This window comes from Elephantulus edwardii, unplaced genomic scaffold, assembly GCF_000299155.1.
Source record: "Elephantulus edwardii isolate Elephantulus edwardi_28Jun2011 unplaced genomic scaffold, EleEdw1.0 scaffold00096, whole genome shotgun sequence".
Classification (NCBI taxonomy): Eukaryota; Metazoa; Chordata; class Mammalia; order Macroscelidea; family Macroscelididae; genus Elephantulus; species Elephantulus edwardii.
The window spans coordinates 942,400-961,235 of NW_006399846.1; the positions used below are offsets into that span (position 1 = coordinate 942,400).

The 18,836-nt window shown below is 52.0% G+C and overlaps 2 protein-coding genes across 4 annotated transcripts; both read right to left on the reverse strand.

Annotated features, from left to right (window-relative positions):
* Positions 1-731: 731 nt before the first annotated feature.
* PTPN6 (protein tyrosine phosphatase, non-receptor type 6) lies at positions 732-16,826 on the reverse strand. Of its 3 annotated transcripts, none has more exons than XM_006891249.1 (15): positions 16,664-16,793; positions 10,535-10,729; positions 7,562-7,751; positions 7,281-7,397; positions 7,082-7,195; positions 6,866-6,962; positions 6,174-6,253; positions 5,846-5,995; positions 4,223-4,354; positions 3,929-4,083; positions 1,959-2,026; positions 1,710-1,861; positions 1,523-1,614; positions 1,037-1,177; positions 732-882 (listed from the first exon to the last, which is right to left on the reverse strand). In XM_006891249.1, the coding sequence occupies exons 1-14, from the start codon at positions 16,675-16,677 to the stop codon at positions 1,063-1,065; spliced, it is 1,671 nt and encodes a 556-aa protein (XP_006891311.1). In that variant the 5' UTR covers positions 16,678-16,793; the 3' UTR covers positions 732-882; positions 1,037-1,062. The 3 variants fall into 3 exon arrangements, with proteins under 3 accessions (XP_006891311.1, XP_006891309.1, XP_006891310.1); XM_006891247.1 differs by lacking the exon at positions 732-882 and adding an exon at positions 11,067-11,189 and having other exon boundaries at positions 16,664-16,826; XM_006891248.1 differs by lacking the exons at positions 732-882; positions 16,664-16,793 and adding exons at positions 11,067-11,189; positions 11,273-11,517.
* A 547-nt stretch (positions 16,827-17,373) lies between these two features.
* On the reverse strand, positions 17,374-18,715 carry LOC102849366 (chromosome unknown open reading frame, human C12orf57). Its single transcript, XM_006891250.1, has 3 exons — positions 18,663-18,715; positions 18,210-18,386; positions 17,374-17,535 (listed from the first exon to the last, which is right to left on the reverse strand). Exons 1-3 carry the CDS (start codon positions 18,712-18,714, stop codon positions 17,384-17,386), a joined length of 381 nt encoding a protein of 126 aa, XP_006891312.1. The 5' UTR covers position 18,715; the 3' UTR covers positions 17,374-17,383.
* Positions 18,716-18,836: the final 121 nt, after the last annotated feature.

An 18,836-nucleotide genomic window follows, 5' to 3' on the forward strand; every position in this document is an offset into this window, starting at 1 on the left:
AGCAGAGGAAAGACTGGAAAAAGGTCAGTTCAGTAGGTAAAAGGTTATATTAGCATAGTGAGGATCACACCCCTGGGTGGAGAGGTAGTGTGATAACGAGGCTGTTTACATGGTCATGAAAAGATGTAATAGCTTTACAACTGCACACAATTACAATGTGTGTGATTAACATGTATCTAAACCTATAAAACAAACTATAAAAGCAACAAGCCTGCCTAAAGGACAGACAGAATCCCAGTGAATCTTCCTCTGTCTCCTTTGGCTCACTAAAGAATCAAGTTCTCTCTCTTCCTCATCTTGGTGGGTGAGTAGAGAAAGGGACAGGACATGAGCCTACAGTGCTCAGTTTTATTCTGGGTCCTGGAGAGTCAGAACCTATCCACAATTAACTGGTTTTGGCTTTGGCCGATTGCCAGTGCTTACCACATACTGTTGTCATTGTTTAGATTATCTATTATCTTTTATATCCACCCTGGGGTGGTGTGGGGGCTTGCAGGGTTCTTGTGATCTCTCTCCTTTAAAGAGAAGGAGGTCCCCAGGGCCAGAGCTTCAGGTCTTTGTGGTTGTTGAGGCTGAGCAGGTCACACCCACACAGACCACTTGTCTGCCTACCTCCGCTCCACCCAGCACTGGGCTGAAGTCTACTCTCCCCCTTCCCCACCCAGGCACACAGCATTAGAAGCCATAGACACAGACAGAGACCTGAGTGGTTTTATTTACAGGAGTTGAAGGAAGGGCCTGGCCCTGCCTGGGCCTTGCTGAGCTATTTACAACATCAGGGAGGGGGTGGGGGACATGACCATTTAAATTACAATGCAAGGGGGCTCCTGGATCCAGGCTGTGGGTCATCCACTGGAGGCCACCACAAGGTCAGGGCTGAGGCTGCTGGACAGAGAAAAGAAGAGAGTGAAGGAGTGGCTAGGGCCAGGGGAATGAAGAAAGAACAGATACAGGAGCACTGGGGAGGGCAGAGTGAGGTGTGGGTATAGGCCCAGGGCCACCACCCACAGCAGAGACCTGAGCAGCAGGCAGTTACCTTGGTCACCGAGGAATGGTGGCCACTCACTTCCTCTTAAGGGAACCCTTGCCCTTCTCTTTGTCTGCTGACCGCTGCTTCTTAACCCTCTCTTCTTTCTTGTTCTTACTCTGCAGGTTCTCATACACATCCTCCTTGTGTCTGCAGGTGGAGGCGAGGGAAGCAGGCTATTGGCTCGGGTAAGGCAGCGCCTGCAGCCTCGCTGAGCATAACATCCTGCAGAGTTCATACCACCACCTCATCTCACAGAATAAACTGAGGCCAGAAATGCATGGGAACTGAGTCACCATCCCTGCACTAGACCAGAAGCACCTTGAGGACAGAGGCTGCACCTCACACTGCTGGTACCAAACACAGGCCACATCAGTGGCCACCATGGAAATACTTATGAACAGTGGTAATAAGAACTGGAACTGGAACCCCTGTCTCCCTAGTCTACCACTCACCTCTCTAGATGCTATAAGGTGGCAGGAAGAGGGCACTTACTTGGAAGAGGTGCGGAAGGCCTTGGCATGAGCATTCTTCATGGCTGGGGGGTAAGTGATATTCCCGTACTCTGACTCCTGGCCCTTCTGGGACTGTGGGCAGAGGCACAGTGGGAAGTGGTGACCAGTAGGACCAGGTGTGGCCCAGCCCCCAAGCCCAGCCCCACCAGGCACCAGGCTGTCCGCACCTGCATGATCTCAAGCTTCTTCTTGGTGGTTTCAATGAACTGGGCGATGGCCACGTAGATAAACTTGTACTGTGCCTCGGTTTGCACCATGCCCGAGCGCTGTGCCCGTACCATCTGGATTGTCTTCTGAATATCGATGTCACAGTCCAGCCCTGGGCAAGGAGGGAAGTTGGACATTAGTCCCAGGCAGAGGTGGCCCCTGGGGCTGCTCACCCACTCCAACCCTGTGTCCCCACAGCTGCCCCTCACCCTTGGTGGAGATGCTCTCCATGAGCATGTCAATGACGATTATGGTGCCTGTTCGGCCAATGCCCGCACTGGGGAGAGAAGAGGTGCCATCAGAGGCTGGTCAGCACTTTGTCAGGAAGGCACCCAGGACAGGACATCAAGAAACAGGGTTTCCAGTACCACGAGGTGATGGTCCACCTCTGAATTTTAGCCAAAGGACTCATGGGGTCTCCCAGACACTGCCATCCTTGGGCTTCTTTCCAGCACCTCACTCCTCCACTTCCTGTTCCAGCTCCCACTTCCTGGCTGGCAGCTGCTCCAACATCAAGAAGATCTAGGAATCCAGTCTCACCACAGCCCAACCTGCTCCCTGTCCTCTGGACTGTCCCCTCCCCTGTGGCTTGCCCTCAGCCTCCCTCCTTCAGAAGTTCTCTCTGGAGCCTCCTCCTCCAGGGCTTCATTTCCCTTTTTCTTTAAAGCCTGACTGCCAGGAAGAGGCGGTTCTTTAAGGCAGGATCCTGCTAGGTCAAAGGATTTGAAGACTGGTGCAGTGGGAGGTCCCCTTTCCTCCCTGCCCTCTACCTCCCTTTGGACAAACACATACCAGGACCCTCGGCCTGTGCAGACCTTAGCCCTGCCCACTTTGGCTGGGCCTTTCAGGCTGGTACACTGAGCACTGCTGTCTAATTTCAAACCTAGATTGTCAAAAATAACAACCCCCCCAAAAGCCACTTCCTTCTTGCAGTGTCTAAATAAAGGCCATGGGGATTTTAAGGTCTATGTGAATGGAGGAAGGGGGTGGTGCAAGCAGGATGGTTCTTGGGGATGTGTCTACCCTTGAAAGGGAAGGATTGGGTTCCTCACACAATATGTGAGGTTCTCCAAAGTCAGCCAACCCAGCTCAGCCCTGGGACAACAGCCACAGCGGGAAGATGCAGGAAGTCCAAGGCCCTCACAGTCAGGTCAGGGCTAGGGTCAAATGGTGGGAACAGAAGAGAAGAGGACAAGGCAGCTTCTCATTTCCCCACACTCCCTGCCTGATGCTGGCTACTAACCACCAGCAGAAGCTCATTTTCTGGAGTTTTCACATGTCCCAGACACAGTGGCCTGGAGCCACTTAAAACCTCACAAGCACCCTAGGAGAGACCTGTTACTATCCTGATTTGACAGAGCAACCTGAGGGGCCATGATCACACAGCCAGGAAGTGAAGGAGCTGGGCTTTAAATAGGCGGCCTCTGTCCTGACTATCCTTGCGCCCACTGAAATCTGCTCATGGACCTTCATTTCTCCCCAGTAAGCTCATCCAAGGACCTCCCCTCTCTGGCCTGCAGGCACCCCTGCCCTTCTCTGCTGATCCCTCGCCCTTACATCTGCAGGGACAGCAAAGATTGTGAACACAAGCTTCTCTAGCATTGGTGGTGGTGCCTGCCCCTTCCTAAAGCCAACTCCATCCCCGCCATCTGTAATCCTGAGGCCAGCATTGTGGGGAGAGATGGCAGGAGTAGCCCAGAGAGAGAGAGAGGGCACATGATGGGGTCTAAGCCCTCCCAGGAATACCAACAGGGAAAAAGAAGGGATGGACAGCCACTGGGACCCCACATGGAAGGTTCTGGAGCCCAGAATGAGACACAGGCTTTGCAGAAACATATGAGAAAGCAGGGGTGACAGAGACCCAGGTGTAATGTGATCTCCCACTGAAATATGGGTGACCTCGCAGGATAATAAGCCTCCATTTCCTCTGTTGTATCAGGTAAAACTTGATTAGAAGGTACATCAAAGGCAGACTCAGAGGAAGCCAAGCAGCAGGGCTGGCCCCCCCTAAAATCTGCCCATGCACCTATCAGGGAATGCAGAAAAATCTGGGAGGAAGGGCAGGCACTAGACACGTTACTCTGTATATTGCTTAACACAGTGCACAGCACGTACTAGTCTTTATTTACTTGTCAGTTATTATTTGTGCTCCGATCACTAACATCACTTTCATTCTCACCTGCAATGCACGATGATGGGCCCTGCGTGAGGCAGGCTTTCCTGCCGCTGGTTGATCTGATCCAGGAAGCTCAGGACGCCCCCAGGCTCACTGGGGACTCCATGGTCGGGCCAACTCAGATACTGGTAATGCCAGATATCCCGAACCAGGTCCCCCTGGGCCAAGTACACAGAGTCAGCACCTCCTGTTCCCATGCGACACCCTCTCCTGTCTAGGATGCGAGTGTCTCCTCTCCCACCCAACCAAACCAGAGAACATGGTCAGTGGGTGACCGGGGGGAGGGGGTGCACTCACATTGTCCAGAGGGGAGACCTGCAAGGTGCGGAGTTTATACTCGGTTGTATCGCGCTCCCCACAGTTAGTCACAGAGTAGGGTCCATAAACGTGCTGCGTGCCCACTGACGGCCAGTATGGGACACATTTGTTCTGAAACAGGGCAGGGTGGGCATGAGGCAGAAGAGCAGGGCTCTGGGGCCATTCTAAAATGTTCTGTTCCAGGTCCCCAGTAGCTGGTACCCAAACAAACATTAGTTGGATGAGCGGATGAGCTGGCCGAGAGCAGGAGGGAGACCTAGGATCTGGATTCGATGCAACCCCCTTCCCTCCAGGCAGCAAGTCTATGTCACCTCACTTGTTCACTCAATAAACAGCAGCCGAGGCACGCACTGTACCCGGAGCCGTGCAAACGAGGCTGGAATAACAAACAAAAGTGAGACCTAGTCTGTGCCTTGTGGCCTCTAGGAGTTGCCAGGCCAGCGGGGCAGAGACAAGAACAGGAATGGCAGGCTGGAAGAGCGTGGCGGAGGAAGAGGCGTGCGTGCATGCCTGTGTGCGCTTGCTCCCTAGGTTGTGGTGGAAATCTGAGACGACATCCCAGACAAGGTAGCATTTGAGCTGGGTCTTCAAAAGCAAGGAGTCTGCCAGGAAGAAATAGCGCGGAGAGACGCAGTCATTTCCTAGCAGAGAACACAGTTGCGCGAAGGCACGGAAACCAGACGGGACCTGGTACGCATGAGGCAGTGAATGTTGTAAGAAGTATGGGGCCCAGAGAGAAGCTGCCGGGGTTCAGACACATCAGTTCTCAGCCTGAGACTTTATCCTGAAGGCAAAGCAGGCCATCAAAAGATCATTGAAAAGGGAGCAACTTGACTCGAATTGCACCTTGGACAGGATCACTAACCACAGTGCAGAGAGTAGTGTAGGGGGCAGCCTCTAGGTGGGGGCCAGCTGGGCAACGAGATGGGGACACACTCCAGAGAGAAGTCCTGCCTAGAAGGGGCAAGGTGGGAGGGGTGGGTATGACGGCCAAGTTTCTGGTTTGGAAAAACCAGAGAAAAAAGCTACTAGGGAGTGAAGAGGGTGTTTGCTTTTGGACACATGAAGAAGGAAGGCCAGTTTAAACCTGGGTTTGGAGCTCAGGAGGGTTTGAGCCCATGGGTGGAAGCAGGGATCTGAAAGCTGCATAAAGCTAAGGCTTTGACTCTGGGCCTCAGTTTCCCAAAAAGGTCTGTCCCCTTATTTCTGAGGTCCCTTTCTGCCCTCTGTTCAAAATTCCTTTTGGTTTAATGGTTGATGGGCAATAAATACAGGGATAGGGTGCAGGGTCCCAGGAGTCTGCCTTGTTGTTGTTATGGGCCGTCAAGTTGTTTGTGACTCATAGCGACCCTATGTAAAACAGCCCTAAACCCTGCTCTATCACTGCCTCTGACACACCCATCCTGATTATCCCAGTCACTGAATCAATCTGTCTCACAGAGGGTCTTCCCCTCCTGCACTGTCCCTCCACCCTCACAAGCATGATGTCCCTCTCCAAGGACCCGTCCCTCCTGGCAACATGTCCAAAGTATGTCAGACGAAGCCCCAGAATCCTTGTCTCTAAGGAGTTGCTTGGTTTAACCGTCTCCAGAGTCTGCCTACCCGGCCTTTTTCCACCTCTCGGGTGGTCATGACGATGACACGTGTGTTCTCCTGCCATGCCATCTGCCAAAAGTCATTGACTGTGGCCTCCAGGCAGCCCTGGCTGGCGATGTATGTCTTAGAGTTCTCATCGGAGCCTAGCAGCTGGTTCTGAACACAAGTGGAAAGAAAGAGTGAGCCCCCTGGACTGAGACAAGCCCTGTCACCCACCACCCCACCAGCAAAGACTTCAGCTTTGGCTTTGAGCAGGTGTCTCTAGACCAGGTACCCCACGAGATAGGGCACCCCGAACCTCTCCTCCCACGTGTCCATGACGAGCACCACTTACCTTGACGTAGTTGGCATTGATGTAGTCGGACCCGGGGATGTTACTGTCACGTCCCTGCAGGATCACTCGGCTATGATCAACTACGAGTAGGCAGAGAGGAAACAGAGAAGGGCCCCGAGTCAGCTCAGAGGTCACCTTGTGCCTCACAGAGGACTGTGGTGGGCAGGGACCAGAGATGTGGAGGGGGTGAAGGGTCTGAAAGGAGTGGAGGGGGAAATCCCTCCGAGGAAGAAGGCTCAGGGATAGGGGACTGGCCAGTGGGGTGTGAGGAGGGTCCACTGGGAGGAGGAACAGGTTTTTGGAAGAGTCCATCAGTCAGTCATGACCATGGAATTCAAACTGACCCATAACTGACTCCCCATTGGGCTGCCAGAGGCTGTAAATCCTATGGGAGCCGTCTTTCTCCTACGGAGCCGATAGAAGATTTGAATCACCTGTCTTTGGGTTGGCAATGCAATTCTTTACCACGAAGCCACCAGAGTGCCCCTTTTGGAGAATAGTGTCTACAATTTTTTCTACTGAGGGTGGACAGAGGCCAGTGGGATGGGAAGGCAAAGGCTGCCTGGGGAGAGGGAGTGAGTCCTGTGATATGAGGTTCTGGCCATGGGCCCAGGGACCAGAGAAGTCCCCCTGGGGGAATGCAGCTGCCCCGGGGGAGGGACCCAGGCAGCAGCCTGCGTGGAGGTGCTCACAGGGCAGGATGTTCTTGTATCGGTTCTTGCTCTTGTTCTCCGGCCGCTGCCCTTCCAGCCGCTGGTGCAAGTTCTTCACCTCCTGCTTCTGTAGACTCTGGGGTGAGGGAAATGGGGCATCAGTGGGACAGCAATGTGGAGCAGATCAATTTCAGAGGGAGGTGGGCCAGGAAGGTTCACCAGGGAAGGCCGAGCCCCGGTGCCTCCATTTTGTACCTCAAACTCCTCCCAGAAGCCAGCCTTGGCTGTGTCCTCCGACTCCTGCTTCTTGTTCAGTTCCAAGACCCGGTTTTCAATGTCAGCTGCATTCACCCTCGTGGCGTAGTATGGCTGTGGTGGGAGCAGAAGAGGTCAGTGACTTAGGATCTCACACCTTTCTACTCAAAAGAAAGGAGGCAGCCTGGCTCACACTCACCTGCCGCAGGTAGACAAAAGCCCCCGAGGCCTCCTCAATGGCGGTCTTCTTGAAATGTTCCACCAGGTCTGTCAAGCTGTCAAAGGTCTCCGAGCCACCCACCGTGTATCGTCCACCCTGAGGGTCCCAAGTGAGGCCACACTGAAGGCTGGAGTCTCCTTCTCTGGTTGCAAGCCCAGGCTGGCTCTCCGACACCCAATGCTGGGCACAGACAGCGGCCCCTGCAGGGTGCCCCCGACTCCCCACCAGACCTCCAGGCTCCAGCTGGCCTACAGCCTTACCTCACACATGACTTTGATGTGAGTGACCTTGAGTGGAGAGCCTGGCCCAGCCTTGGGCTGGTCGCTGAGCACCGACAGCACAAAATCTCCAGGCTGGCTGAGGCTCTCACGCACCAGAAACGTCCAGGGCTCACCCTTGGCTTGCAGCAGTGTCTCTGCCTGCCCCCCAGACATGTGGCCGTGGTACCACCTGAAGAGGACAGCATTGGGAAGCTGAACTCCAGAGCCGTGGAGCCGCTAAACCGTAGAATCTCAGAGAGCTGGTGTCTCCTCCCTACCGAACGCCATGTTTGGTGCTTCCAAATCCATGGCGTTTCACCCATATTTTAGGCCCAATCGCTCTTAAGACTCTGAGAGGTAGATACTAAACCCAAACCCACTGCTGTCAAGAGTAACTGACTCATATTGACCCTACACTTGGGAGATGAGTGCTCATCTCCCACAGAGCAGCTGGTGGATTAAAAATAGCCAACATGTTGCTACAGCACTAGAGCTGGGTAGCCGTCTCATTTTACAGATGAGGAGTCCGAGGCTGAGCAATTGCACACTAGAGCAAAGATCCTGTCCAGGAGGCAAGCTGTGGGAGTTATAACTGGGCTTTGTTTGTACCCAGAGCCCAATTTTCCTCTAAAAGTATAAAACAAAGACAAAAAATCCAGGTAATGTCTAGAATATTTGCATGGGAGAAATTCTGGGAGATTCACCATGACAGACAGGACTGGGCTAGGGAAAAGAGGCCAGAGACAAAGAGAAAAGCAGGCAGTCAAACCACAGAGTGCAACGGGAGCTGGGGAGAGGCGGAAGTCACAGAGGAGGCCTGATGGGAGAACTCCCAGTGGAGGCAGGGGAGACAAACAGCCCAGCTCAGGTAGAGGGGCTTAGGGGACTCTGGGGGCCCAGGATGATGTCAGCAACAGGGAGGCCTGGGCACAGAGGGGCTGTGGGGTAGAAAGCAGAACTAGGACCTTTCCCCAAAGCACACCCCCTTCCCAGGAGGAAACTGTAGCCCCACAATGCCCAACCCCACAGGAAACCACGTGATGGAAAAAGCACAAAACTCCTTCTTGGGGAGAGAGTGAGAAGTGAGGTTGTGAGGTTTCCTCAGCCCAGGGACCAGGGCAAGGGGGGGCATTTTCCAACCGCAGGGATGGGGGGAAGGAGGGAGGGGACCAGTCTGTCCTGCCCCCTCTTAACTCTTCCCCAAAGAGGACTCCAGTTCAGAGAGCTCTGGGGCCGCCTGCCCCACCCTTGAGCACCCTAATCCACCTGACAGGGACAGGCCTAGGCCCCCAGGTAAAGGGGAGGAGACGAGCTCCCTTCCTCCAGCCCCAGGAAGAGGAAGTTTCCATGCAAATTCAGGCTGACCACAGGCAGAGAACTGGCTAGCCACTGCAGGGATGAATGCAAATTCCTGAGGAAGAGGAGAGGCAGCAGCCAGAGACTGAAGTCTAGAGGAAGAGTCTCCCACACTCCCAGGGTCAGAGATCTTGTCTGAGGATGGTGTAAGGCCCAGGCTTCTGGCCTGTTGGACTCAGCTTCACCTGCCTCAATGGCCACCCCATCCTCCTCTACGCCTCCAGCCCATCCCCTAGATCTGCTCTGGTTTCCTCCTGTTGTTCCTGCTCTTTGAACCCCAGGCCTCAGTCTCCTCCCTGGGTCTGTGCAGGTCTTCTTTCTCCCCTCGAACACTATCCACAATCTATTGCTTCTCAGCAGAGTGGATCCAACCATTCTCCAACAGGGCATTCTCCTCCTGGCTTGAGGCAAGAAAGAAGGGACATGAGGAGCTAAACAGGGTCTGGGTGTCAAAATCCCCCTGTAAGATGCTGGGAGAAGGGCAAGAGGGAGCAGACATCAAGGTGGTATGAAGGAAGGCAGGCAGGCAACGATGTCAAAAGCCATTGTTGGGCTTCGCAACTAGAAGACGAAGGCGTCAAAGAAAATGGATCAATGGTTTGACATTTCCCGGAAAGACCTTGCAAATTGCAGGCCACAGAGCTCAGCCTCATCCAAGCTTAAGTTTTAATAGTGTCTTGAACAATGACACTGACACAAGTCTGAAGACATGAGTCTCAGAAAAACTGAAAAGGGCAAGGTGAAGATTTGGAATCATTTCAACAACCAATACAAGGTCCAGCTGGTCTGGCCTCAGGAGTGTGTGCAAAGACCTAGGCTTGTCCTGCAGCTCTTCTGCTTAGCAGGAACTGACACTGAGCTAGAGTTGCTAAAATGAGCCGTGGGGGGTAGACTTTCAGCAGTGTGGAGCACCCCTTTCCCCCTCACCCCTCCGTGCTAGGAGGAGGCCACATGAGCGAGCAGCAGCCTGTCCAGTCCTGAATCCTGGGGACTCCACCTTTACAGCCAGATGGAGGAGAGGGACAGTGCCTTACCCGTGCGTGACCTGTGCCCAATCCAGCACTAGACCCTTTATACATATGAGCATGTTACACATTGCTTTCAAATACTAGTAGTGTCTGGGCAAGGGTCTGGGCAAGCTCTACCCAACCCCAACCTCACCCGGGCTGCTGGCGTAGAAAGCATTAAGTGTTCTGATAAATGTTAGTCCTAGCGAGCAACAAGCTCACCATCACGGTTCCTCTGCGTTAAATTGACAGGGAACAGGAGGGCTGCAGGCAGGCCGCTCTCCCACAGAAGGAAGTGCTCTCTAGCAACAGAGCTACCTGCTCACTCCAGGTGCCAACCACAAGGAGCATCCTTGTCACCAGCCAGGTCTGGGCTGTCAGCTGACAGGGACCCTGGAGCAGGAGGTGGCCTTCTCTTGCTCCCTCAGTGTAAATGGGAAGGGATGGGAGGTTGGTCCCCGAGAGAGCAGCCACAGGAAGCATGGAGATGCTCTGACCTCTGAGGAGCCAGGGTTGCTATGGCCTAAGAGCACTGGCTTCCCTGACAGTTGGGTGGGACGCCGCCTGCCTCAGCCTCAGCACCTCGTGGGTCACACTGAGAAGGTCTCACCTCTCACTGGTTGGGTCAGAGCAATTGAGCGGGTACTTGAGGTGGATGATGGTGCCATCGCGGTCCTGCAGGACCCCCTGCTGCTGCGTGTAGTACTCCACCAGCTCCGTCAGTGTCGCAAACTTCTCTCCTCCATACAGGTCATAGAAGTCCCCCGAGTTCTGGATCCGAATGTGGGTAACCTGATCTTTTACCCTGCAAGTCACCAGGTGGTGAGATCCACAGGGGCAGGGGTAGAAGTGAAGGCAGGGGAGGGGGTCAGCTGAGTGTCCTATGAGGTCCTTACAGGGACAGCTGCGACACAGACAAAGATGGCATGGACAAAAAAAAAAAAAGATGGCATGGACAGGGACACAGAGCACTCTGGGGTGGAGTGAGGGTTAGACACAGGTGGGAGCCGCAATGCAGGGACACGGACGAGGCTGGGGAACAGGCCCTGTCACAGAGGGACGCTAAGAGAATGGTTCAGACCACGCAATACAGCAGAATGGACCAACACGACAGAGATCTCAAAATGCTGAGAAACACCCACCTGACCGAGAGGGAGAAGTCGCCCTGGTTCTTGCGACTGGGCCGAGCCAGGAAGCTGCCATCAACACCTCGGCCCTTGAGCAAGGTCTCCGCGTCCAACCCGCTCAGGTCTCGGTGAAACCACCTGGAAGCCAAGGAAGAGGCATGAGGGGATGCCCTCCCGGGGCCGCAGGGCACCCCTGTTGACTGTGCGTCCTACATCCTTACCTCACCATCCTGAGAAGCCCTGAAAAGAAGGGGTACAGGAATGAGGTGCTGCAGGCTCGCCTGGGACAGGTGTAAACTCTGGGGCCAAGCCTCAAACCCCACTGTCAGTGGCCAGGCCACCTCGCCACCCAGGCGGTCCTGGCTCTGGGGCTGCCACTGTACTGGCCTGGGGCAGGCAGCAGGGCGGGGACAGGAAGGGGCGCGGCCGACCCCTTGGGGGAACTCACTTGTACTTCTCGTTTTAGCATAGAATGCACAGAAGCAGAGCAGGGTGGCAGTGGGGGCAGGGAAGGGGCCCCCACTTCCCACGCGTCTGCCATCAAAGGCCTCAGGAACATGGCACTCACATATGTGAGATCACACGAAATAACTCGTGATGGGTGCCTGGCGCCCTCAGGCAGAACTCCATGTGGACTTGCACCTTCACGAGCCACCTCCTCCTCCTCCACCAGCTGCTTTTCATCGCGCCAGGCCAAGAATGAGAACAAAGGTGGCAACTATCGTTTAATGGAGGAGTCTTAACTACATTCTAAGCGGCCTGGGTGGTACAGTGGTTAAAGCGCTCAGCTACTAACTGAAAGGTTGGCAGTTCAAATCCAGCAGTCTCTCTCTGTGGGAGAGGTCACTGTTGAGTTAGAATCAACCAGACAGCAGTGGGTTGGTCTGTTGTTGGTTTTTAACTATACTACACACAGGCTTCAGATCTGTTGTTCATGGGGCTGCTATGAATGCTATAAGTGGTATTTAACTGGATAGCATCTAACACCACCACCCTGGGTACTGAGGGAGCTCTGATGGCATAGTGGGTAAGGAGTTATGCCGCTAACGCAAAGGCAGGTGGTTTGAATTCACCAGCTGCTCTGAGGGAGAAAGGTGGGCATTCTTCTCCTGTGTGATTTACAGCCCTTGAAAACCCGTTTGGAGGCCTGACTATGGGTCGGTCACTGCCTTGACGGCCTACATATGAACACACAAATAGTAGGCAATGAGCTATAATATCACTTACATGCCTTATCTGATTTATTATACACAATATTCCTGTGAAACAGGTGCTGTATTTATCCTCATTTTATAGGCAATAAACCTGAAGGTCAGGAGTTAAACTTGCCCTAGGCCATCCGGTCTGTAAGAGGCAGATGGCTCAAAAGTAAAAGATTTTCATTAGATCTTAGTCTTCAAGGATTCCTGAAGCAAAGACTGGGAGACTCCTAGTTGAATGGGGCTGTGGTGGACAGACTCTCTAATAGCCAAGGGCTTACAGGTGCTTAAAAGCAGGAGGGCTGCCCCGACTACAATGGCAGAGGATCACGCCTAATGTCCTCTGTGTGGTTTGTCACACTCAAGCCTTTTCTTGTCCTTTGCCCTGCTCTACACCATGTAGCCTAATCCATGAAACAGAATGGGAGGGGGACCCAGCTGTAAGGGAGTAAGTCAGGGCCAGAGCCAGGCAGTGCCCCTCAGTCTCCTCCACCCTAAGCCTGAGGAACAGGTCTGGTCTGACTGGTCCAGAGCACAGGGCCTCCTGGACTCTGAACAGGGAGCCTGGCTCCTGAGAGCTGGAGGCTGAGGAGCTGAATCCCTGGAGCGTGGGTGCAGAACTAGGTGACGTTTTTAAAGGTCCTAAAGACAATACTTATGATGCTCTCTGAATGTAATTAAAAACACAAACACCACCAAGCCAAAACAAGAGAAAAGCAGCTCAGTAAAAGATGTCTATATTGGTGGCTTCCTCTAGAGAGGAAAACCGGGAGGTTGGAGAACAAGGCTGGGAGAGGTACACTGCTGTGTTAGCCATCATACTCACGATTCATCGTGATAAGCCCATGCATAATAGGCTTGGATCTCTGAGGCTGTGAAAGTAGATCACCAAGCCTTTCTTCCTAGTCTATCTTTGGCTACAAATTCAACTGAAGGTCCACTGACAGGCAGATATCAGCTGTGCATAATGCATTGTCTGGAAATAAAACCCAGGTATCCCTCCTAGAGAGTGCTCCCACCAAACCACCACAGCCTCTGTGAGACACTGGTTTCTCTTTTCTACCTTTTCAGAAGCAATATCATGGACATGTGTTACCTTTATTTTAAAAAGATTCACTAGGACACAGTAATTTCCAGAAAGCTTCTTGGGCACTCGGTAGACAGGCATGTGTAACTGTGAAATTCATCAAGCTGAAGTCTGACAATTTATGATCATTATATATGTTATACCTCAATGCAAAATTAGAGAAAAATATAGTACTTTGACCAGTTTGTTTTTGCTGGGTTTTGTATATTTACATCCATTGTGTTTCATTCATGTACATTGTGTTTTATGACTTTGACCAGATTATTTTTTTTCTTTGACTAATATGTGTGTGTGTGTGTGTGTTTTCTTTTTCTGGTGCTCTTGGAACTTCCTTAGGTCTATCAGGTAGTTTAACACTGATCACTCCTTTAGTCTTGGTCAAAAACCACTGCTGTTGAATCAATGCTGACTTAAGACAACCCTCTATCGGATTTCCAAGAGAAGACTGTCACATCTTTCTCTTGCTGAGTGGCTGGTGGGTTTGAACTGCTGGCCTTCCAGTGAGCAGCTCAACACTTAGCTCACCATGTCACCAGACTCACCATTCTGTGAACTCAAATTAACTCCTTCCCACAACACGATGTAGGAAGAGCATATGTATGTGCACAGTTCCCCCAGGATGGGGCCAACTTGTCCGCCTAGCACAAAGTGTCCAATAAACAGATTCATCATACCCATGTATGCCAGCAGTCACAGCGCCACCTCTGGTCATTCACACACACAGCTTATTATACTTAGGCGAGTTTGTTCACATACTAGCACAGTACTTACGCACACACAGTCCCACCATAGTCATTCTGTCATCCATGTACACACACACCGTTCATCTGGCAGGAAATGTCCACACATGTTCAGAAGCAAAACACCCACTCTACTCTGGTCCCACCCACATTCCTTGGGCTTAAATCCACTTGGTGGGACCCACCAAAGTTGAGGCACCCAGAAACTCCTAATTCACCAGAGGCAGGAAAAGGGAAAGTCAGTGGACAGACTCTAAGACAGAAAAAGAAAAAATAACCTTGGTATAGCAAGTTTGCAGAGCACTTACACATACACAATAACAACGACAAAAATAGTAACTTTCGCCCAGGGATTTGTAAATACTTACGTATACACAATTCCATTTGGGTCTCAGACAACCCTACAGTGAAGAAATTCTTTCCCCTACTTTTAAAAAGGAGGCAGACTTGGGGAGGCTGAGAGTTACAAAAGTGCATACCAAAGGGGGGGGAGTGCATGCCAGATAATTCAGAAAGGAAAATTATCCCTTTGGGAAGTAGAGAGGTAAAGATAAGAGATGAGGAAGTCTAGAAGAACAAACAAGGTGATAAAAACTCTAGAAAGTTATTTCTCTGAGCCTTGGTAGCCCCATCTGATAAATGTAAAAACATGATAAACATTCTTCTTAATATTAAAAAAAAAGCTGATATATTATATTCAGTGTCCACAGAATTTACATTATTAATCCTTATTCCAATTCTATTTGCCAACTCCATTATTGTTGCTCATTGCCATGAAGTTTGCCCTCATTTAATAGAAGCCCTGCACCCGACAGGACAGGACAAGGGCAGTCCACTGAGTTTTAACTGATTTTCGGTCCACAGGGTTTTAACTGATTTTTGGAAGTAGATCACTAGGCCTTTCGTCCTAGTTCATCTTACTCTTGAAGCCCCCACCCCACTTCCCAATCTATTCAGCATCACAGCAGCACAGAAGCCTCCTCTTAGAAGCAGATGATGGCTGTGCCTGGTGCATGGGCCAGGAGCTGAATCTAGATCTTCTAAGCAGAAGGCAAGAATCCTACCACCGAACCACCACTGCCCTCTCAACTCTATTTCAAAGTCTTCTACTGCTGTTACATCAGAATCGACTCATAGCTGACCCTCTAGTGGGTTTTAGAGGCCATAAATTCCTGAAGACTGCCCGTCTTTTTCCAGAGGAACAGATAGTGAATTCAAACCACCTGCTTTTAGATTGGCTGCAAGTCCTTACCCACTAGGTCACTCTACTTCGTATTATCAGTCCTGTTTTAGAAACAAAAACTGAGGTTCAGGAAGGTTAAGGAACTTGTAAGGGCAAAAGTGAGGGCAGATAAACCACAGCCTGCTTCTTTCCATACCACCAATCATGATGCTGGAAGAGCAGATGGGGTGGGCTTGGAACAGCTGGTGATGGAGGAGGGAGGGAGTTGGAACTGCACCAGTGGCAGGAGATGGAAAGGCACAGAGGTGCACGTACAACACCCACTGGAGAAGTGGGCGGAGCAGTGGGCTGAATCAAAGATGTTCAGCAAAGGCTGGGACCTAGTTATTGAGCGTCTTACAACGATAAGAAGGCAAGGAAGACTTCTACACAAGTAGAATTTCCCATTTGGTCGGGAAACGACCACAGCAAGAGTACAGAAGGGATCAGGGACAAGAAGACTTATCAAGAACCCAGTCAGTTGAGTTGACAAAGGTGTACATGGGGGAGGCAGTGCAGAGAGAAGGGAAGGGGCGGGTGTGAGTGTGAGAAGCAAGAATCCGTCCTTTTGTTTCCCACTGCAGAGCTTTTGTTTGCCATACTTTCTGGCCTCTGCATGGGCCTCACCAAGCCATTTGGTAGGGAAATTTGACTCCTGATGACCATGCAGCTGGCTCTTCCTCATCATTTCAGAAAGGTCACCTCTTCAGGAAAGCCCTCCCCTATTTCTCCAGCAAATAATGCCCCTAGTACCCTCACACTCAGACTCTCACAAGAAGTTGTTTCATATTCTACGTAGAACGTATGAAAATCTGAAATTATCCTGTATATTGGGTTGGACAATCTCCTTGAGAGCAAAGGGTTGTTTGTCTTGTTTACTGCAGTATTTCCAACATCTTAAAACAGTTCCTGGCACACAACAGATGTCAATATTTATTTGTTGAGTGTTTGGATAGGGGGTAGTTAAGGGATATGGAAAGAAAATGGAACCAAAGCCAAAGGCTAGGAGTATAGAGTTGAGTGGGCACAAGAGAGTGTTCTCAGGTCTGCTTTTTAGTCTACCATGCTTGCGATGATGTGGATTAATGAGGAGGAAAGTTCCTTAGCAGACACAGAAGCAGAGGACCAGAGAATAAAAGTGGAAATGTGAGCCTGTGGAAATAGACACACATGTCAGGGATAAAAGACAATGTTTTTAAAAGAAGCAGGGTGGAAGAATATGAATGAGCATAGAGATTCACGTATTTTAGGGAAAGTACCATACAGTCACCCTCATGGGAACACACCTGCTAGGTGTGAGCATGAACCACCCCTCTCCCAAACTAACAAGACTTTGTAGGACCCAGGTGGGACAGGGGACTTACCCACGGGACAGCATCTCCCAGAAAAGAACGGGAAGTCACACAGAGAGCTGCAGGGGGTGGGGCTGAGCTCAAGGCACAGTAGAATACACAGCAGCCCCTGGCAGGTGAGGAAGAGCACTCAGAATTCAGCTACTTCCTCCTCAATCCAGGACGTCAGGCCAATAGCACCTCAGGAAAGAGCCAATCCCCCACGGTAAGGATCCTGGAGCAGGGATAGGAGGGGCGGGGTCAGTCTCCGCTGGCTTGCCTGCCCCTCTCAACTGTCCAGCAGGCCCGCCAGCCCGGCCAAGGCCTCCTTCCTTCCCTGGGGAGGGGAGGAGCCACCTGGGGCTCCACCTGGCAGAGCAGTGGAAAGGCTGGTAGAGGCAAAGACCAGGAAGCAGCCCTGGCTTGAAAACAGGGACGAGTGAAGTTACAGAGGACCCAAGAAAAACCCTGCAAAGCCTGATTCCTCAAAGAAAGAAGTGCTATTGTACATGCTCACCCACCTACCCTGGGTGTTGATGGGACAGACCATCCTCTCCCCCTTCCTTGGGTGGGAAGGGGAAAATGAAAAGTGTGAGGCCTTCTCTGGTGCTGGGCTAGGCCCAGCAGAGAACACAGGAGGTAGATGCAGTCTGGGATGATGAGGGACTCTGGAGACAGGTTGCTGGGTCACAAAAGACTAACACTAAGACCAAGTCACAGCCAAGTTTATTATCTTCCGGAACGCCAATTCCCTCAGGAGGCAGCCACACTGCCACTGGGAGAAGGTCCATGGGGTGGTAGGGTCATCGGGGGCAGGAACAGAGCTTTCAGCTTGCCGGACAGGCTGGCAATCTCAGGATCCTGAGCTTCGTAGGACTTGACCAAGCGGGCAAACTTAAGGACACCTGCAAAGGGGAGGAGAGAGTCAAACTACACTCTGAGGACTGTGGGAGGGGAACAAGGATGGAAGAGGTGGTGTCCGGCCAACTGGCTGCAAAACAGGTGTGTACACAGGGTGGCCTCTCTCCCAAGTGGTTTGGATCAACTCATTCCTCATCTACACTGCAAACGACTGATGGGAATACAGTGGATGAAAAAAATCCCAAAGCAGCACTCGCTTCTCTCGCAGGAAATCCACCGTAGTTTAGTCACAAGAATCTACAGTATAAATACCCAAGAGATCCTAAGTCTACAAGCCCTCACAGGAGAGGTACGGAGTAGCAGGGCTGAGTGAAAAAACAAACTTGTAGAACAGTAGAAGATTTCACCGTCAATTCCCAAACAGGTTATGGTTTTAACACCTTTAAAGGGCTGCAGGCACGCTCTCACGCAGCCTTCTAAAAGGTGGCAAAACTAGGTTCCAGTCCAGCTCTTTATTGTGCACTTTACTACTGGAATCTGAATAATGAGGATGTTAATGACTAATGATAACTACAAAATGCACCTCGGACTTTGTTCAGGGTAGACTTGTGTGCCAAAACTCCCAGTCAGAGTGTGGCTGCCGCCGTGCGGAGGGAGGAGGAACAACAGTTCAGGGACCCAAGCCATCCCCGACCCACCTTGACACCGCCCAACCCACCTTCCCCGTCGCAGCTGAAGCCATAGGCTTTGATGACCTCCTGCTGAATCTGCGTGGCCACTGGCAGAACAAATTGCAGCATCTTGCCCATGTCGTTGCACGCGTTGTCCCGAGCTTCGTCCATTCGCACGGCGTTCTCTGGGGCGGAGAACGCCTGGATGACTTCAGCCAGGACCACTGCAGCCCAGAAGGAGTCCCAGGGAAGGCATAGGAGCATCGCCGGCAGGACCCGTCCAAGTCCAAGGAAAGGGACAGAGAATTAGGGGACTGAGGTGTTGGTTACTCGATAAACTCGCCCTGAGTCTTTCGCTCTGGAAGGTAAGGAACCCACGTAGCCGAGAATATGTAGGCGGAGCCCACCGTTCTCGTCGACAACCACTCGCTCCCTGTCCTCCGCTGCAGCCATCCCCCTCACCCCCCGCAGTCTACCCCATGAATAAGAATACTCCTCACCCTTGGCCTGTTCAGCACTCAGGGCCGCGGGCTGGGCGGAGGCCGACGCCATACAGAACTAGAAAACTTGCACGTGCAGCCAAACTGCGAGAAAACCGCCTCGCAAAACTGGCTTCTGGGACTGGTGGGGGCCGGAAGGGAAGCAGAATCAACGGCAACCGGAAGCTATTGCAG